This window comes from Pleuronectes platessa, chromosome 5, assembly GCF_947347685.1.
Source record: "Pleuronectes platessa chromosome 5, fPlePla1.1, whole genome shotgun sequence".
Lineage (NCBI taxonomy): Eukaryota > Metazoa > Chordata > Actinopteri > Pleuronectiformes > Pleuronectidae > Pleuronectes > Pleuronectes platessa.
This window is the reverse complement of record NC_070630.1, coordinates 24798955-24820348: the sequence shown is the minus strand read 5'-3', so window position 1 is coordinate 24820348 and position 21394 is coordinate 24798955. Positions and strand designations below refer to the sequence as shown.

General features: G+C 41.3%; 2 protein-coding genes across 6 annotated transcripts in view; one reads left to right on the top strand and one right to left on the bottom strand.

Annotated features, from left to right (window-relative positions):
• The window catches only part of sik3 (SIK family kinase 3), a 38223-nt gene extending 34756 nt beyond the window's left edge, over window positions 1–3467 (bottom strand). For 2 of the 3 annotated variants that reach the window (XM_053422217.1, XM_053422218.1), the window contains exon 1: window positions 3197–3467. In XM_053422217.1, coding sequence (XP_053278192.1) covers window positions 3197–3406 — 210 coding nt within the window. In that variant the 5' untranslated portion in view covers window positions 3407–3467. The remainder of the gene's footprint in view (window positions 1–3196) is intronic. The other variant, XM_053422219.1, reaches the window with a different exon arrangement.
• Window positions 3468–5619: 2152 nt separating this feature from the next.
• Window positions 5620–21368, top strand: sidt2 (SID1 transmembrane family, member 2). Of its 3 annotated transcripts, XM_053422235.1 has the most exons (27): window positions 5620–6016; window positions 6195–6465; window positions 6559–6680; window positions 9328–9492; window positions 9648–9693; window positions 10116–10217; window positions 10824–10907; window positions 11019–11184; window positions 12569–12662; window positions 12981–13039; window positions 13267–13293; window positions 14554–14592; window positions 14676–14753; window positions 15308–15423; window positions 15562–15635; window positions 16161–16227; window positions 16343–16416; window positions 16531–16654; window positions 16990–17107; window positions 17834–17970; window positions 18087–18195; window positions 18924–19000; window positions 20072–20118; window positions 20216–20321; window positions 20429–20539; window positions 20628–20741; window positions 21141–21368. In XM_053422235.1, the coding sequence occupies exons 2-27, from the start codon at window positions 6214–6216 to the stop codon at window positions 21201–21203; spliced, it is 2571 nt and encodes an 856-aa protein (XP_053278210.1). In that variant the 5' UTR covers window positions 5620–6016; window positions 6195–6213; the 3' UTR covers window positions 21204–21368. The 3 variants fall into 3 exon arrangements, with proteins under 3 accessions (XP_053278210.1, XP_053278209.1, XP_053278211.1); XM_053422234.1 differs by having other exon boundaries at window positions 5620–6465; XM_053422236.1 differs by lacking the exon at window positions 13267–13293 and having other exon boundaries at window positions 5620–6465.
• Window positions 21369–21394: the final 26 nt, after the last annotated feature.

Below are 21394 nucleotides of genomic sequence, written 5' to 3'. Positions count from 1 at the left end.
ATCACAGAATGTACACATACTCAGAATATATCATAGTAAAATATATAATTATATATTGAGCATGTGGGTGTGTGCACTCACATGCAAACCCAAAAGTAACATGGGTGGGCAAGAGTGATGTCCCGGTCTGCCTGCCTGCACTGAAAAGTATGACCATTGCAGAAACTACTAATGTTTTAAGAAATGCAACAAAAAAAATATAACATTATCAAACAAGTCACATTCTAGGTTAATTAATGGGAAACACTTATTAATTCATTTAAACATTATGTGTTGACAGCTTCAGCTAAGTTCGTCTCTATGTTCATCAACACTTTTTCCCAAAAAATAATTGGCTATTGTTTGCTGCTGCAATAATTGAAAATAATAATAGAAAAGCAAAAGTATTGAATGTTTGCTCAATCTCAATCGACTTCCCAAATTCAGACAGTAATTAGTATAAGAGGAACTCCTTAAAGGAGTTATTTTGAGCATCACCTTGAGACTGTGTAATGAAATCAACATTAATGAAAACGGAAGCAATGCATGGCCACACCTTATGCATGGCCACACCTTTACTAATATAACATGTGTGTGAGAATAAAAACTCCTCTTTTGACTTCCACTCCACTAGTTGACCTTTGTGGAGAGAAGATGAACTTTCACTATTAAAAGTGCAGCACACACTGATGATTTGGTTGTATGAGTGCGTCTATGTTAGTAAGAATATACACCAGCAGCCCTGGTCAACAATTATTGTTGAAATACATGCTTGAAAGGGTTGTGTGTGTGTGTGTGTGTGTGTGTTGGGGAAATGAACTTAAAACAAATTGCTTTAGGTTTAACAATCCAACAGAACATAATGGCACTGTTCCTTTCTGGACTTCTAAGGCAATCAAAAGTAAATAACCAGGTTCTCGTCAGTGGGACTGCGCTGCAGGGTATCATGCATCTATTTTTGTCGAGTCATTTCTCATTGGATTGATATCAAACCTAGGCAATAAAACAAGGCTCCAAAGTGCATTTCCTCTGATGACTGGTAATTGTATCCATATTCAGGACATCCACAGGCATTCAAAAGCAACTGGTGATGCCGCCGAAACCCCTGCAGTAGATGATGAAAATCATGAGCCTGTATGAGACCACCACCAATAGACAACAAACAAGGCGTCTCTTTCATTCTGTTATTCAAGGTTTGACTGTAATTTTGTCCCGTCTCTCACTCTCAGTTAAACAGCCGCACACACACACATGCATTGACAAACACACAAGTGCTACAGCTTCATAACCAGCTCATTAATCTGTCACTATCATGTTTCTTTGTCTATGTATTTATTCCCCCTAAAAAAAAAGGTTAAACAATCCACTCTCATACCCAATAGAATTTATACATGGAACCAATCCCAATAGCATTTACTTACCTGTTTATTTTGTCTCTCTGAAACTGAATGAAAGCTTCCCTGGGCTACGTTAGGCAAAGCAGACAATGACCCACGTCTGCCGGTCTGTGTGTATGTCAACAAGGGCACAGAGGAAAAGCTGCACACTCAGCTGCCTTGACACACCTTGATTAGTGCCATTGGAATTAAAGGATCTTCACCATGTAATGAAACTAAATTATTGCAGAAGTAGTCGGTAAGTTTAGACTTCAGCGACCACTATTTGAGCGCTAAACAAATTCAACCGTCATAAGTGATGCACACAATCAAGAGAGCCATGCCTCTGATGTCACAATAGTTAAAGTGTGGCCATCAGCAGAAGCATTTGTAACAGACTGGAAAACAAAGCGCCGACCTGCTGTTGTTACCAAGTGCTCTAAGTGAGGCTTTCGGAATAGTTATTTATTTTGGCCCGGACATAATCAACATATTGAAGTCACAACAGACAGCTTGAAATCAAATAAAGCATTAAACCAGTGAGGCTCTTCATCAAATAGATCACCACAAAGTAAAAAACACATCTTGGCATATTGGAGCAATTCATTCCTCTTGAAGTGCCCCAAACTCTACCTGCCATCAAGATGCAAACCTTCCAATTGCCAAAAACACTAAAAGGCCCATTTAGAAAGAAGCCTGGGATTCATGATAAGTGTCACAATCAGAGATGTTATAGAATACAAGCGACATCTGGCAGACACCAATACAACGCATATATTCATCAAGAATATGAGAATTTTGCACTTATATAGAGTGAATGCTTTTTCAGGATACACACTATTGTCTTCCCGTTTTGTTTTTTCTTGGATTATTTATCTTCTTTGAATAGCACATACATATTTTGTTATATAATAGTGTCTACTAGTAAATGTGTCACATCATACAGTGTACTGATGACTAGTTCCCAGCTCTTGGTGAAAGCCTCTCCTCACAATAAAAACGTGCTGTGGCTTTTCTCAAACCACTACTTTCGCAGTGTCACTGTTTTGTTGTCCGGCTTCGTGAGACTGTCATCTGCCTATTAACTGAGATATCTGGCTAGCACAAGAAGCTGGTAGACGACGGTGAACTAAAGCTCTGACACCATGTTAAGACGACACGTAATTGAATTTAGAAAGACGTCAGCAACTTTCACAAGACCCCGCGATAACAAGACAAGCTCCATGTTTATTCAAAATGAGTGTGTGTCAACTGGTCAGCGTCGAATTCAAGGGCTAAATCAGTCTTAGATAGTGCACCTAGCCTGGATTTCACAGATAGTTTCAAATACTTGGGCAACTTACACATATTAGCTTCGGGGGTGTGTTGTTAATAGATGTTTAGTTACCCAACAGGGTTCTGCAAACTTTTAACCTTGAGGCTTGCCTCTAGAAGATTTCTGACTAACCAAATAGCTAATTAGCTACCAAGCTAAGCTAGCGACTCCGGTCGGAACGTTGAGTCTCCCCTTTTTCATCTTCGTCGATACCCTTCTCTCCGTCCTCTGCCACACATTCACCCGGGCCTCTGTGGCTTCTCTTACAACACTACGACTTCACGTATGTGAAACCATCTGGTGCTAAATGTGTGTGTCTCCTGTAGTTAGAAGAGAAGCCCCGTGTCGAACGCCCCCCCCCCCCGTCCAACACCAAGCAGCGGTGTCACCAAAGCGGGCTGGCCGTTGTCTCCCCGGAGCCTAAAGGCCCCAGCGTCATCCTGACTAAATGGTCGAAAAGACTTGAAATAAAACAATGACAACTTCTACTTGTTCACCTCTAACGCTCGGCCATGCGCTGTCTTACCTTTGCTTTGGTAATTATGTGTGTGGCGAGTTTAACAACCGCGAAATTTCCCTTGCCGATGGTCCGCTCGATTTCATAGTGGCCCACTCGGGCTGGGGGGGGCCTGGTGGCCGAAGAGTGGCCAGGATTGGTGATGCACCCGGGGGCCGTGCTGGTACGACTGGGGTGGCTGATCCCTGAGGATGGCTGGGCTCGGTTCTGGGAGCCCATGACTGCGTGGGTCGGTCGGGCAGAGTGCGTAATCCCGGCCGCAGCGGACCCCGCAGCACCTCCGCTTGACACGGCCGCCATCTTCTCGCCTCTCTGCGGGAACAACAAGCAGCCTTGCGCAGCGCGCAGCGCGGGCACGCCCCCGCCCTGCGTCATTTTACGTGAAACGCTCCTCCGCAGCGCCCTCTCCAGGTTGTAACCACGGCAACGATCAGCGTAACAAATGACTTCATCCACAGTAACGTATTGTGGTTGCCTTGACGACAGAGAAGTGCGCATTATCACTGTGGTTCCCATGATTCAGTGATTCCTGCTGCACTGTGTGATCACACAGCAAAACCACTATGATCATTTACAATGCTCAGGCTGAGCCATACAGACGTTCTCAAGTTCACCCCTACATCGAATAAATGTGTGACATTATTTATATTTACCCAGTTTATTGTGGTTGAGTCTACACTGCCACAATGTTGTCTATGCAGATCTTACCAGTTGTTCTGTTGTATTTTATATTTACATTCAATGAAACGTTGAGACTGTTTATTTTCGACCCTTGTCCTGTTTGCTGCTACGGTAGATTCACTGTATGTCTTCAGATGTAATTTGGTGTGCTGAGAAATGTCACACTACCTGAAGGATCACCTCGTGACTGACTCTGTTTTTCACAATAAAGAAATTGTCGAATTGAGTTGAAACTCCTATCGAACCATTTCGGTTCCAAAGACTTTCAGCTACTTAAAATGTATTCAACTTTTTTATATTGTGAAAAAAGGCTGCAAATAAGCAAATATATATGCCAATTTTCTTAATTTTATCTCCAACGTATTTTAATTTTTGACTCATTTTACGTTTATGGGCACATTTGGAGGACTGTTTCCCCAAAAATCACACTTCTATTAAGTTGGCTTAAACTTTGCTTTTCAGCAAACTCAGCTCATATATCCTTTTCTTCAACTTCAGCGAAATGTTAATGCATTTTCAATAGAATTCCGCAAAGCATTTCAGCAACTTAGCAATAAAACTGTGCTTTCATCAGGAAATGGACTTTCAACTTGATTAGCTAATTCTGTGTATTTTTAAAAATTTTGCTAATGAGCCCCTCTGGAAAGAACAAAAAGAGCAAAAGAGACACCAGCAATAAATTAAGAAATAGATATGGGTTGAAACATCACAAAACCCCCAAATATTTGTAACCTATACTTCACCAACAATACAAATGTATTACAAAATATGTAAATTAAAAGAATTTCATACCAAACAGCAGTTTTGTCTGTTACACAAAAATGCTTTAGACTGGGGCTTGTTTTTATAACTGGACTCCATGTGGGTAAATCTGATTTCTATTCTATTTTATTCGATGGCCCTCTCAGCAGGATGTAAACAGCACCACTCCATGTCCAAGAGGCATTGCTGCATCCTGTTTCGTCAAGATGAATTACCAGCTAAGCACATAAGACAGGTGCTGTGAGAAATAGCAGCTTCTCAGTGTGATTGGTGGCATTTGTCAATCAAACTTGATTTAGTAAATGCATTTAGAAGTAACACTATTGGATGAAATGAGCCTATATTTCTAAAGGCAGGTCCTGCATTATTAAACAGCAGGATAAATTAGGCCCTATTGATCATATATTCAATAAATAAAGGTTTACATTATCTTCCAACCATTAATTGGAAAGTAAGGCTCTGTAATGTATGTTTCGTTGTCTGAGTGACAGTTGAGACAAGGACACATTGGGTTTCTGTAGACATTAGTAATTAGTATTAATGCCTTCTTATAAATTATTAAAGAGAATATTTTCAGCTGTTGACTTCTACCAACCAAGTAGTTTTTTTAGTGTCCTTGAGTCAATAAACAGATTTACTGTGTACAATTTCTTATAAATTGGCTTGTGTTACTAGCTATTGTTGGATAGATTTGGCTTTAAATTGTCTTTTCAGAGTTCAGTTTGTTCAGTGTGTCATACAAGAAAAGCGGTTTAACAGGTTTTAAACCAACCCAATTAGATAGACAGATGGATAGATAGAAAGATAGATGGAAAGTTAGTCAAACATTCTATCTATCTATCTATCTATCTATCTATCTATCTATCTAATGACAGGGAGTAATTGTGATGCAGCTCCAGAGAAACAACGACAGGACGAAAAGGCAGGTTTACAACAGGTACTGCACCTGCAGAGGGCAGCCACATGACGTCATGACGTCGCGTTAGGTTTGTTTACTGTCTGAATGTGGTGCTTGGGTGGGGGGGACGCTAATCGCACAGATTCTTCCACACTGTAAACACTGAGCATGATAAATGTTGTTGAACAAAGCCAAGACGCCGTGACAGCCCTTCACTCTGACCTGAGAGAAACAACAACGATAGACTGTATTTATTTTCCGCTCAGTCCGCGATGGTGGACTTGAACTGAGATTTCAAAACAAGGAGCTACGTTATTCAGACGATGCTAACGTTAGCTGGCTAGCAGCCTGCTGGGCTTCGGCGTTGCAGATAAAGGGGAACTGGGTGTCGCCATCATCGTGTGGTCTTGTAACTTTCGTCATCCGCTGCACTGTTGACCGTTCGTTGTTGCGGATGTGAACAGGACGTGGAACGAGTCCGTCTTGGGGTGAGCAGCCACTGCGTCCTTAGCTCGCCTGTTAGCATCTGTGTGTTTGTCTCTGGTGGAAGTAGAACAGCTGAACTAGCCAGCTTGCTATCAGGGTGTTTGTTGCTGAATGGGGAGCAGGTTTAATTAGTATTGCCGCAAAGGCTCGAGTAACCTGAGGAATCTGTCGGCGGTTCAGGAGGACGGTGTCGGACAAAATGTTGTTCAGGAGTTGCTGGAAATCTCGACATAAAAACAGCTGTGGACCTGCTGCTGCCTGCTGGACCCGACCTGGACTGGCCGCCCTGCTCTGGGTGTGTGTGACCCACTTCGTCTGCGGCGGGGTGGCCATGGGGGTGACCAAGAACGTGGTGCAGAAGGATGCAGAGTTTGATGTCACCTACAATGACACGGTCACGAGTGAGAACCAGACCATCTACGCGTTCAACCAAACCGTCTCCAGGAACAAGGTGAGTTCACATGCCCGCACCAGAGGCTCCTATGTCTCGGGTACAGGTGACAAGTAGCACGGCGTGTAACTCAGTCCCTTCTTTCGGTTTCAGACGGAGGGAGTACGCGTGTCCGTGGATGTGCTGTCAGAGGGTTTGGAGAGTCCTATTCTGTTTGTGGTGCGGCAGAAGCAAGCTGTGCTCTCCTTCCAAGTCCCCCTCATCCTGAGAGGCCTGTAAGTTCCCCCCCAGATATCTTTATTTAGCACTCAACATTTAGTAGAAACAAGATGGTGTTTTGTTTCCTCACTTCGTAAAACCTACCCTTTCCTATTCAGCGTGTCCTAGTCTTTCTGACTATCCAACAATATTTATGGTTTTATTACATGAGATAGCCACTATAATGTTTCATAGCCCTCCACCTGCCATAGTAACTGCTTATTAGCCAACATTTTACTCTCAGTAAATAATATACAATAAGTGAGTGACTAGCTTCTTTTAAATCAAAGCGTGAGCCTCAGTCCCTGATTTGATCTGTTTTTGCTCATTTAATTTCTATCTCTCTTATTTTTTTTATTCATACTTTTATAGCTGAGTTTTTATTTGTTACGGTTAATTGTATTGTATTACTATATTTACTATATAAATAAAGATATAATAGACCTCCAAAAGAGTAGAGCATGCAGTTAAACTTGCGATTGATTCACAGTATGTGTCAAAGCAGCTAGTAGCACCAATGTCTTGTAGGTACTGCTGCATATGGTGAACATACACAAGCGATCCATGTTCGGTGGTTTATGTATGTCAACTGGAGCAATGACACAATCAGCTGCTGAAATGCAAGGAGAAGGTTGATCTCCACATCCACCATAGAGAACAAGAAAACAAGGGGAACACAATAGCTGTACTTGTAGATTAGTCGTGTGTCATGGCATTATGTCAGAATGCCTTCACTGAAAAAAATGGATTCTAAATGGACTAATTATTCACAACAGCGAAAAGGCATGTGTCCCCCCAACCTAGTTTTTAATTGGCCTTGACTGTATGTTTTTACTGTGCACACAGTAACCTCAAATGACATAAAAAATCTCCTTGGGTGCGTCTTGGTGTTGCTGCTGTTTTTGCTTAGACTGTAAATAATTACGACTCCAGTTCATGCGATGAACCTTGTTTGGTTTGGTGTGTGTGAAATGAACAGCCCTATAAGAGAAGGAGATGTTTAATGGTAGCTGTGCTCTTATCACAGTGTGGTTTAGGGAGATGTAGCAAGTGTAACTTTGGTGAAAATTGCAATCACATAAAATAGAATCATCAGATCATAGTCTCCAAAATGCCCTCGACTGTACCTTTGCAGTTACAGGGCAAGAAGCTTTTGCAACCTGACTTAATCAGGTGGTATTACATAACAGGTAAGAAGTTCAGCTGTTAATTAGCCATTAGCTACTAGTGTATCTGTGAATTGACCGGAATCTTCCACACTCTGTGGCTGTGCAACATCAGAAAGTCCATAGAGTCTTGCTTAAACAGTCTCCAGATCTGTAATCAACCTTGGACTTTCACTTCCTCCTCTGAGATCCTACCCGGTCAAATCGGAGGTGACATAAACTCATCTGAATGGAGCTACTTCCGTTTCATTTAGCCGTGGTCACATGCTTTCTTGAAATGACAGTCTACTTGTTTTGAGCAATGCTGTGGGCTTATCTCAACATTTTACGCTTGACTATTCTTTAATGTTTTCCCTACCTTGTGGGCTTACATTCTTTATGTCATTATTGCTTTCCATATTTGTTTTCTCTATGCATGCTTTACCTGTGAACACAGTGCAGTAGTGTGAGTGATGCAGTCCAGTGGGTTTGTTGCAGAAAGGGAATCTGTGTTAGAGAAGTAGCATGTTGCTGTGTTCATAAAGATAATACTGTAAGGGTTAGGTATTAGTTATGTTACCTCAGTCAGCAATAACGTGACTAGATTTACGTAATAACTGTAAGGCTGTGTAACGTTAATAAAAAGTCCCTTGTTTATACGGCATCGTTCTAAGTAGCTCAGAAAACGTACCACGGTTAACAGTGGCCAACGGAACTACAGAATTGATTGAGCTAACGTTAGGCCCACTTTTGGTTTTCGACTTCTTGTACAATGCTGTTTATCTATGTATAACAGGGATCTGCAATTTAACTATGACTATGATTCCAGTTTCAGATGCCTACAATTTAAATCTGACTTGTTATAATCCAAGTTCAACATGTCTTAAGTTTATCTCAATAGGTGAATAGTGTGTGAGTTTTCATTTAAGTCTCAGAGAAAAACATGTGTAAAGATGATTTCACAAGACACAGCAGCACCGGATCACTGTGGTAAGAACTCCAAGTTGTTTACGATCCACCAGTGAACAGAGAGAAGAAGAGGATACAACACATTTTCTCTTCAGGTTCATTCCACAGTGATGTTGTGCTGCTGTTCCATGCGTAATCAGCTTTACACAATTGACAGCTAATGGTCTTATCTAAAGACTTTAATGTAAAGTGTTCCCACACTTTTGACGACATGTCTCCGCTGTATCATTAGCAGAATTTGTCGCTGCCATTTTGACTCAAGAGAGGAGACAGCATCGTCACGTGAGCTACACAACGCACTGCATTGGCTGGTTTGCTGCCCCCACATCGGCGTGTGTGCCGTGTATTATATCGGACCTGATTAATCGATTACTAAATTGATCGGCAACTATTTTGATAATAGATTATAATCGATTGGTTATTGCAGCAACAAATAAAAGGAACTGAATAGATAGTTATCATTCAATACTTTAATACAATTTATTTTCAGTTGATACAAATTCAAGGTCCTCCAATTTTTCGACCCTTTTCTCTGTCTCTCTGTCTCCAGCTACCAGAGGAAGTACCCTTATGATCATGTGGGCCGGACATTGTGCCAGCCTCCGTCCCGGGCTGCCTCTGAAACCCAGTACTTTTATGTAGATGTCTCTACCCTATCCAGCCAGGGTACAAACTACCAGCTTAGGGTCAGCCGTGTGGAAAGCTTCACCCTTCTGTGAGTAATATTTGATCAAATTACCCAAACACACTGCAATGGCTGCTTTAAGTATCAGCTCAACGCTTCTGCCTTTAGGTTGGGCTTTGAAGAGATCAACAAGTGAAGTGATGTTGCTGGTATGTCTAACATGTTATTGTGACATTCGATTACAGGACAGACAAGAAATTCAGCTTTACTGCATCACCATCCCAACCTCAGGTATACAGCTTGTTGCCATTGTTTTGTGTGTTTATGATAATAAGTTTTACTTAACAAAACATAAGTTACAGATGACATGATAGATACACGTGAAAGAAGCGTGAGAAAGTACAAAAGAAAAAGGCTGTTGAGAATTTCTGATTTGACACAATTTTTCAACATGTAATGACTTTTTTTTTCCTCCGCTGCTTGTCTGTAAAATTATATAATTTGTCTGTATATTACTTTCGCTTTCTTTTGACCTTTCAAGTAAACCTTGTAATGTAGTCTTGGAAGTTATCTCACGCTATAATAGATAGAAAGAAAGTGTGACCTCCTTTGCAAATACAACACATCCTTTCTAATCATTTCCCCTCTAATTACTTCCCTCCCTCTGTGTCTTCCTCTTTTCCCCTTCCTTCCCCTTTTGTCCTTTCTCTCAGTACTTCAAGTATGTCTTTCGAGATGGGGTGGACACTGTGATCGTCAAGGTCAACTCAGACATGACCTTCCCTTGCTCTGTGATGTCCGTCCAGGACATCCAGGTAAAAATAACTCTGGTCCCTGTTTCCTCAACCAGACGTCTGCTGTCCTCAAGTGGCCTTATGAGAATGGTCAGCATGTAGAACCACTCTTGGACCACACGAGGACATTCTTGGGTTCATTGCAACAATGCAGTGCAAAAACAAGCTGCTTTCAGACATGCACTGAACACAGCATGAGATCTTCCAAAGGATTCACCACAGCAAGCTAGTGGGTGTGTTGACACAAAAAAGACAAAAAATAATAGAAATATCTCATAAATGTCAAGAGAGCTTTTGGGGATAAGAGCCAACGCTGGTGTCAATGTGATGCGCACAAATTGATACATTACATCATGCTTCTGCCTGCTGCTCCACCTATAACCTAAGCAGCTCCAGAGATGTCTGTGTTGTGATTGTGTCTGAGCAGAGGATCTGTTGCTGTGTTGTTCGTATGTGAGAAGAAAACGCCAGAGAAAGCTCAGAGGACCCAGTTGTTTGGACATTCTCTGGAGTTCATGTGTGATCTCGACTTCAGTCAGTGTCGTATTCTCGTTAATATCTTAATTCCACTTACTTTAAATATTTTAATGCTATTTGTCTCTTATTTTTCTCTCTGCATCTTATCAGTGCCCTGTATATGACCTCGACAACAACGTGGCCTTCATTGGGATGTACCAGACTATGACCAAAAAAGGTGCCATCACTGTGCAGGTAGTGTTTCTCAATGTGGAAGCTCCTGTGACCAAGCCAGAGTGTTGATGCCATAACCACATGAACGGAATCTTATTATATCTTCCCACATCTCTTGGTGTTTGTTTTCAGCGAAAAGATTTTCCAAGCAACAGTTTCTATGTGGTGGTCGTGGTAAAGACAGAGGACGAGGCATGTGGCGGTCCGCTGCGGTTCTACCCTCTGCGTCCTGATGAGCTGATGGATGCCGGCAACCGCAGCAAGCGCATCGATGTGGTGGTCACCCCTGCCATCGATTGTAAGTTGCATATGAACTGCTGGATTAAAAGTGCATTTGAAAACAATCTTCAGGTAAAAAGCTAACGCGTCAGGCACTATTTTCTTAATTTGTCTGCAGTTTCAGGATTGCAAACCTGACGGTGCATCTTCCCAGGACAATATTTTTATCCAACGCATGGTTCTTAAAAGCAGCAGATAAAAGTTCTCTAGAACTGGAAGACTTTAAAGAAAGAATTCATGCATAATTTTAACGTGTGTTTCACTTCTAAGCTTTCTGTAATGGTGTATTTTTAGGGGTGGGCGATATGACCTAGATCCAATATTACAGTGTCTGTCACTTTTTGGAAAGTGATGGCATTATATTAAGGCATTTATAATGAAGTTTTGGCAGGAGAAGCCAGTCCTGTCATTGTTCCGGGGGCCCCGCCCCCCCTCACTCACGCACAATGATCAGCGTCGCTGCTTCATGATCAGAGCAGAGGCAGCGGTTAGTTTGAACTGGCTGGAGTTTCCTGTTTCCTCCCTCCACTCTCCTGCTGACTTGCATTCACATATAAACACCAACACTCATCACAAGTATAATCGGACCTGATCAGTACCTGAAGTTTACTCACGATTCGCTCTAGAGTTTATGAGGCTGCATTTAAACATTCGTCAACAAGCCGTCATCAGTTTGTGTGCGCTCAGTACATCACGAGACGTGGCACGCAGCCAGGAATCAGTATTAAAGTGACTGTTCCAGATTTATGATCCAACACCGTTGATAAATACATGATGGCAAGTTTGTCATTTAAAATCATAACAATCCCACCCTGTTTACTGAGCTGGTTACACATAACTTGTGCCAAATGTTTAATATTTATTCTATTATTTTACAATTCAAATATTTGTGTTAACAGAGCCAGAGAGTCCATTTTATTTATTGTGTTGGTTGTGTTTTTGGTTTATTTATTAATGATATTATAATATTTTAAATTCTAATTCAAATGATCGACAGAATATTCTTAATAATTGAAACTTCATTGCCCTTTAAAAGGATGTTCTTGCAGGATTTTGCTCTAATATTATATATTTTTTCAGTGATATAAATTTTTTCAATTTATCACAATCATTTTTGGAACAAAATATGTTACCATGATATTTTTAATAATGCACCAAGTTAGAGGTTTCATTGCACATTTTACAGCTTTAGTTCTTTGAGAATTTCTTTTTGAAACAAATTAAAATTGGTGTTATATCCCATAACTGAATCAATATTGAAGTGAGTCGGGAATTCAGGGAGAAGAATGACGATGACACTGGTGAACTGCCCAGCCCTAAGTATTGTTGCACTGTGCGGAAGACTCAAGGTCATGCAGCATGTGAACAGCCTGAAATATGTCTCCTTCCTCTTCACTCCACAGCAAAGGTGTATGTGATGGGCATGCTGTTCTGTCTGGGTATCTTCTTTTCCATCTACCTGCTCACCTTCATTGGGGCCTGTCTGGAGAAAAAGCGGTATGGTTTCACAGCTTTAATCAGCAAACTCGAAAAACATTTAGTTAGTGCATCCATTTCATGTACACTGTTTCCTCTCACAGCTGAAATATTTGTCTTCATGTGTCTGAACTTATCTCTTGTGTCTGTCCTCATGTCTCCACTCCTGACTTTGCTCATTACGATGGAAAAAGCTCACACAAGTTTACATCAGCTGTTTAAATCTCTAGCCCAGTTTAACCCAGAGGTTTAAATCTCTGACTGATGTATTTATTTAGACCAACACTATACTAAATACAAATTCTGTTCATTTGCATCTCTTCCTGTCTGTTTCTGCAGAATGAAAGAGACAAGAGAAGACTATCTGAATCCTGCTGACATGTCGCCTGCTGAGACAGGTAACCCAGCAACTAGCTATAATGGAAGGTTCTATTAGGGTTTCCTTAGCATACCCATTGGTATGTGTGGAGCATACCAATATTCTGAACTCACTATATGCTATAACACACTATGCAAGATGTTCAACTACACTTAACATGCTCTTAATTTTTCTGTATGGAGTTTACCTGTGTGTACTAAATGTTTCTTTCACTCTCTCTCTCCCTCTTGCTAATGTGTGGCTCAGCCTCTCTGCTTGGAAAGAACGAAGATGGTATAACAACACTGTTCCTCCTTATGTGATCTTGCTGCCTTTTCTGTGTTACTTGTCTGTTGATGCTCTGCATGCATTAGCTCGAATACTATTGCTCTTTTTTTTTAGAGAAGGAGAAAGAGTAATATTCTTGGCTAGTGCTTTGATGGACTTTCTAATTATATAACGTGGCAATGTATTATGACAGTATGTTAATGTTTAATGGATTGCATCATAGAGACACGACTCAGCTGAGCAATTGTTAAACACGGGCCACACTGGCTGCGTGTCCATCACATGACGGCTGCGGTGCCGATCTGCGGCGTCTTACAGAGGGAGACTGCCTGCTGCCTGTGTGCTGCGTGAGGTTTCTGTTTCTAATAAAAACAAATAAAAGTAGCCTATGTACTCAATTAAATGCCAGGACTCAAGTCATACATATTCTGCTCCTAGATTAACCATGAAAACCTTGTTAAAACTAATTAATGTATTTCAATTCAATCTTATCTTTTTTTAGTTCATTCAACAGAAACGCTAGCATGCTTTTATTTTGAAACAGACCTCGACTCTCTTCAAGAGCAGTGTGGCCCACACGTGTGAGATGCGCCTGAGACGTGCGTCTGAGGCACAGTGTGGCCACTCTAACCTGATAGCATGACACGACCATGCAGCCAGTGAGCCCCACGCGTTTAGCAGAAGTGTCTGCAAATGAATCTCACTTTCCTTCTTACCAAGGTTTTTTATCACAATCTCATCCTAATACTTCCTCTCACAGTTATACTGTTAATTGACTGATGAAGTGTACTCATTTGAGTTGATAAGGTTAACAGCATGATGGGCCGAAAAAGCTGTTGTTCCATGAAAAAGTAGTCTGATGATCATTAAGTTAAATGTGTACACTACCTGTTGAAGTGTTTCTTCAGCTCCTGACCGCCTCTCAGCATGTATCTGCATCGACGCTGATATGATTTGAATTTAAACTGCAGGAACACTTATTTAACACTGCACAACGAGGCAACTACTGCGCCATTAGCACTCAAATTTTCACCCATTCACTAAAACCGCCATTTCAAATGTCTGTTTTTAATCATTTTGAGCCTGGAAAAACCGTTGTACTCCAAATTTGACTTCCTGTGTTTATGTACTAACAATTGAGCTAAAGAGTTGTGTTAGTATGCAGCAATAAGATATCAGTGGTAGTATCATGGCTTGTTTGTGCATGTGCATTCATCAACATTTATTCACCGTGGAGTTAAAATGTGTCTCATCACATCTCTATAGGCAAGACCCCAGTCTCACCGTATGAATATGGCTCCATCGGTGAGTTTTGGATTATTTTCCTGGAAGTCTTTATTTGTGTGGACATTTCATAAATACTCTGTTTCTCTCTTGCTGCTCAACAGCTGACAACGGCAGCACTCTGAGCTCTGAGGCCATCACTGACAGCGCCACCTCAACTGATAATAACTACGGATACATGGGTATGCACATACATGGACACAGCTTGTCTCTTGCCCACCTCTGTCATGCTGCAACACGTCCACAGAGCCTGGCTTGCCGTTTGGCTTCTTTGCAGGCAGATCACTGGCTCTTTGATCTTTGTTCATCAGGACAGGAGACGTTGACCTACCATCAGTCACCTTCACCACATAGCCATCCGTATCGGTGACACACAGCTTGCATTTGGCTGAATCAGTTCCAAGATTTACACCAAAACAAATCAGCACTCTGTGAATCATAAATAATATCAGATAGATGTTTTCTGCCAGGAATTCCTAATCTGATGAGTCTGAAATGAACAGCAAAACAATATTGATTGTGCAAAAATGAAAGAACCCAGAATCGTTCTGATCTTTTGTTTTGACATGTTTAAAATTTGATTGGTGGTGTGACATGTTTGCCTTTTCTTCTTTGAAACATTTCTATTAAATCTAGACAGCCATCATAAATGCTCAAATTGTCTCTCCATTAAACACAAACCTTTTTTTAATTGTTTGGGTCTCATCCTCCTCCTCTGTCTTCCCCCCGTCTTCAGAGCGATCACTGGACAGTGTTGGACGAAGCAGGCGGGAGTCTCTGAGCTCTGTGGAGGAGGATGACTATGACACACTGGATGACATCAATTCAGACAAAAACATAGTCCGCACCAAGGTCAGGCACCTAACTCAAATGTTTGGTAATTGCAAAGTCAGCTCTGCTTGTATTTGATGTTTGAATGTTACTTCTCCTCACTGTTGCCAGTTCTGACCTGTTGACTGTCAGTAATATGAAGTCCTTTTCTGATTTTAGAAATTTCTGTACGTGTCTGACCTGTCCCGCAAAGACAAGAGGGTCCTCAGCAAGAAATATCAAATATACTTCTGGTGAGGACACAGACCAAGAACGACAAATAACATTGTCAATAATCAATCAATAACAAAGAGTCCTCTCACATTATTTCTATATACATATCAGTTTACAATTATCTCCTCCTACCTCCTTTTTAGCAATTTGTCTACATTGTAAAAGGACATTTGTTTAGTTGCAGCAATACTTTGTATTGAGCTGAATTACAGAGCTTTTATTTAAAAAAAGTGGTGAACCTGGGACTGAAGATTGTGTTGATTCCTTAACATACCTCTGAAATATTCAAAAAATAAGTTGAAAAACTCATTACATTTATACATCCAGCACAAAACAATAAAATGTGACAGTATATTGTAGAACAGTTTGAGGAGGACTCACTAATGACAAGGGATCATTCTGAAGAAGCTCCACAGTATTAACATAGGAGAAGAGAACAGAACATTCCAAACAGACAGGTTTAGAACGGGTCCTGCATGAGTCTGTAATAATTAAACAAATCGGTCATCACCGTTTTATTAACCGTCAATCGATCCTCTCTCCAGGAACATTGCCACCATTGCTGTGTTCTACGCCCTGCCAGTCGTCCAGTTGGTCATCACCTATCAAACGGTAAGAGAAGTAAACCCTTCCTCCTGTTAGCGTGCGTTTCATATGTTTGGTAAGAAAACATCGACACATTGACCTACACTGTACGTTGATGTTAAACCGACTCTTTGCTCTGCAGGTTGTCAATGTCACAGGAAACCAGGACATTTGCTACTACAACTTCCTGTGTGCCCACCCTCTGGGAGCTCTAAGGTAAGGAGTTGGCTGTTGGCTGAGCATGGCTGTAGAAAATGTATTAGTGATTTATTACAGCACATAATGATTCATAGATGGCATGCTAATGTCATCATTTATTGTCCTACACAGTGCATTCAACAACATACTCAGTAACGTTGGTTACGTGATGCTGGGACTCCTCTTCCTTCTTATTGTCCTCAAGAGAGATATTGTCCACTATCGAGCTCTGGACCGCAACGACCACAATGCTCTGGTAAGGCCCATGGACACAAGGAGACAGACACACTGTAAGGATCAGATTTATGAGCTCACACTCTGTTGTACAGTAAGAATGATTTTCAAGGGATTTTCAATACTGAATATTAATTATTAGTGGTTGAACATATGAATGTTTGCCTCATTTGTGATGGTACCGTGATGTTTATAATAACCCCTCGGTTCATTTTCTTCTATTGCTTGTCTTCCTAAACCAAAGCTTATTTTATAAGTAAATGTGAAACAGGCACATCCAGATACACTCAGTACTTTTGGAATCAACAAGTGAGACTCATTTATTACTTCAACGTCCCTCTCTTTCACCCTCCCCAGGAATGTGGTATCCCAAAACACTTTGGTCTGTTTTATGCCATGGGAACTGCACTCATGATGGAGGGCTTGCTCAGTGCCTGCTACCATGTCTGTCCCAACTACACCAACTTCCAGTTTGGTAAGTGTGTGCCTCTCTTCCCTCTATTTACAATAGAGAACAAGTACTAGCAGTGTTTCCTCTAGAATTTGTTTAAGCAGTAGGGGCAAAGGAACACTGTGTTGTCTGTACCTTCTCCAATTCCCTGGCTGTGCACGTCTCATGTAGGGTGTGCGTGGCAGGTGAACTGCGCAAAATCATGGACTTTTTTTGTGTTTATGAATAAATGTGTGCCTCATTAATTCTAGAGCGGATAAAACAAACACACAATAAACTTCAAGTAATGGGCAGGTCCTAATAGCTTCTTATTAGTGTGGTATGTTTAATGTTAGAGTGCAACGTGAGTGCAGGCCGGTGGGGGAGTGGGGAGGGAGGACACTCCTGCAGGATACTACTGCACCACAGAGTTCTGCATACTGCAGAGGGAAAGCACTGTCATTTTGAGAGACGATGTGGGGGGTGCTAGGTGTAGTTTCTCTGAGCTGTCTATGAAGATATATGGCGTCGGAAATAGTCTTTTGATTTATTGTGCTCTGGCTCACATGCAGAGAATCCCTCTCACCAGACAGCCTGTTAATGTAAAACAATGACTCTGAAAGTTAAAGCGGCTCCTTTGATATTAAGACAATAAATCGGAGCTGTGATTCAGTGATAACCATCTGCAACGACTTGCTTCTCATCCTTTTATGGTTTCGGATGATTAAGCAGTAAATGTGTGTCGTAATATCCCTTTTTACGTTTTTGCAGACACCTCCTTCATGTACATGATTGCCGGGCTGTGTATGTTGAAGCTGTATCAGAAGAGACACCCTGACATCAATGCAAGTGCTTACACGGCCTATGCCTGCCTGGCTGCAGTCATCTTCTTCTCTGTGCTTGGAGTGGTAGGTACACACACCACAAAACAGTTATAATTGTTTTTAATTATTGTTTTTTGTTCATAGTCGTTATTGTGCAAAACCAACACATTTCATGATGATGGTTTGTGGCTTGTTTGCAGGTATTCGGGAGGGGAAACACAGTCTTCTGGATCGTTTTCTCAGTGATCCACATTCTGGCCACTCTCCTCCTCAGCACACAGCTCTACTACATGGGCCGGTGGAGGCTGGGTAAGATCTGGCATTATCCAGAGGGGCTGTATGTGAAACGCAAATGTCTGAGTGAGAGGCTCTAGAGTTTCTCTGGCCAGCCCCATATTAAAAAGAAAATGGCAGGAAATCCTCCAGAGGATTCACAGCGAGTGAGTGGGCGAGTTGATGACGTTTCTAACACTTTATAGAAGCAAAACTGAAAAAAAAGAAGAGAAAAGAAATATCTCAGATGAAGAAGAGGTGCCACACATGCAGAAGGGTTTTCGGTGATGAGACAAAAGCATTTGATCTCTGCAGGGGAATTTATGTTTTACCTCCTGCCTCTACCTGCTGCTCCACCTCTCCCCTGAATGTTCTGGAGATGCCTGTGTTGTTGTGAACGTATCTTAGTAGCAACTCCGTAGAAAATCCAAACCAAATTTTCACGACTTTCTCCGTAGTTCATGTCTGGAAACTGCTATCTCCATGTACATTGACACGTACTTACTTTATCTTTCTCCTTTTAATTATATACAATGAAATCCATGCATTCATTCTTAAATAAATCTGTTTAGATCGCTTTAGAATCAGTGGAATATTTGAATAACATAAGGCTTTACAATAGATGTTCAGCATAAGAGGAGAATTGTGAGTGTGTCATGGAAATCTCCAACTACACAAATTAACTGCAGATTGATAGTGTTGGCTGTTTCATCCCCATGCTTATTTGACTGCAGCTATAATATCTCTCTGTGTGTGTGTCTCAGACTCTGGGATCATGCGGAGGATGGTGCATGTCATCTACACAGATTTCATCAGGCAGTGCAGTACACCTATGTACATCGTGAGTAATAACTTGTGCATCATTATGCTGAAGAGTTTTCATGGTAACACAGAATGATGCAGTTTCCCCCATCATCCTGCGTTACAAGGAATCATTACATTTGTTTTAGTTAGTCCATACAGCAAAAGTGAAGGTGAAAATGAAAATATTGAAATGATTCTGTAACTAGTGCAGTACCTGTTATAAACCTGTCTCCCTGGAATGGGCTGTTTGTGACCTGTGTTAATGCTTCAGAGGGATTCCTTGTCATTAATGAGTCCTCCTCAAACTGTTCTACAACCTACTGTCAAGGCATTGCTTATCACCCATTTCAGAGGTCTGTTATTAAGCAACATACAAAATCCTCCGACCCAAGTTTACTTTTTGAAAGTAAAAGCTCTATAAATCTGTTCACTATAAAGCACTGCAGCATCTAAATTAAAAATGTGCCTTTACTGAACATTATCTTTTTTTTATTGTTTTTTATTGTTTTTTTGCTAAACATACATTTCATGATAAAGTAAATTAGAGGAGCAATGTAGCATGTATCACATTTCAATTGCAGGCATAATCACAGTTAATGTGTTGAGAAAAAAAAAACATTTAGAGCAAAGAATGATAAGTATAATAATAATAATGATAATTATATTAATAATAATATTAATAACATGATTTTTCCAATTTATAAAATTACAAATTTGTGGATATTGGAATTGCCACATTATACAGCAAGTAAATTGTCCCTGGTCTCAAACACATTTTCCACTCACTGACAGGTTTTCAGATTAAGAGCTCACTTCTGGGCTTTAACACTACAATGAACACTGACTTGATATCTATAAGATCTGCAGAAAATCTCCATCTTCATAACATAAATTGCACACACAATAGAAAGCAGTTCGCAACTTGTACGTGTTTGGTATACACAGATGGCTCCTTCTTTTTTTCTGTTTTATTGGAGTTTTATAAGGATAATTCACAGTCACCATTTGAAATACATTCTACACAAGTCCCGTCCCATGTGGGAAAATTGTATCCATATTGAACGGATCACGGACAAGTCCAGATGAGGTGCTTGTGTCTGTCTTTCAGGACCGCATGGTTCTACTTGTGATGGGGAACATAGTCAACTGGTCTCTGTAAGTCGACACTGATGCGCTGGAAATGAAGTAGGAACAATATAAATGCGAATGAAGGATGCAGAAAAGGACAGATACAATCTTTTTTTCTCCACAGAGCTGCCTACGGCCTCTTGGAAAGACCCAACGACTTTGCCTCCTACCTGTTGGCCATCGCCATCTGCAACCTGCTGCTCTACTTTGCCTTCTACATCATCATGAAGGTGTGCTGGAGTGTATCCATACATTAAGGTTTATTTAGATTTAGTTTTTATAAACACCTTCTGTACATCTAAAGCTAGTTTTATTTATTTTGTATGTGTGTGTTTAGCTGCGGAGTGGTGAGAGAATCCAGTGTCTGGCATTGGTGTTGATTCTCTTCACGGCTGTGGTGTGGGGATTTGCACTCTTTTTCTTCTTCCAGGGTCTCAGCACCTGGCAGGTCAGTAATACGCACACACACGCACACAAAGGAGGAGAAACTTCATTATACAGCAGTTCATTTTGTGTGTTTCTCTCGTCTGCCATAGAAAACCCCAGCAGAGTCTCGTGAGCACAACAGAGACTGCATCCTGCTTTCATTCTTTGACGACCACGACATTTGGCACTTTCTCTCGTCCATCGCCATGTTTGGATCCTTCCTGGTATGAGGGGAATTTATATTAACAATCAAATAGAAATAAAGAACAACAGACATTTATTTTGCCCTGTCTTACTACAGCTAACACATTTGATCCAGTTAGCTGGGGTTTCACATTGCAATTAAAGGGGGCGTGCTAAACACGTGTACATCCTCTTGTCAACACCTACGTGGGCTGCGGCTACTTGTACTCGACATTGATTGGTTTATAGACGAGCTGTGTTGTCAATCCATTGAGTCGTAGTCCTTCCATTTGAATTGAGGTTAACTGATTAAACTTTGAAAGTCATTCAAAGGTGCTAAAAGTAAAAAATGACTAAAACGTTCAAATGTGTCAGTGGAACTACACTTTAATATCTTGGCTCCTGAACTCTTATGAGTAACGTCTCCTGTTCCTTCTCAGATTCTGTTGACTATGGATGACGACGTCGACCGCGTCCCGAGAGACAAGATCTTCGTCTTCTAGATTTGTCGGTCCTCCGGTGAGGAGCTCAGCTCGTCTTCTCTGCCTTACTGCCCTCCTCCCTCTCGCTCTCGCTCCGTTTGCGTCTCCTTCATGTCCTCTAAGAGCACAGCCAGTAGCCTGTGTTTTTCCCAGGCTTTTCGACGGGCGTATCTCCTACCCCCCCCCCCCCCCCCCCCCCCCCCCTACCCCCC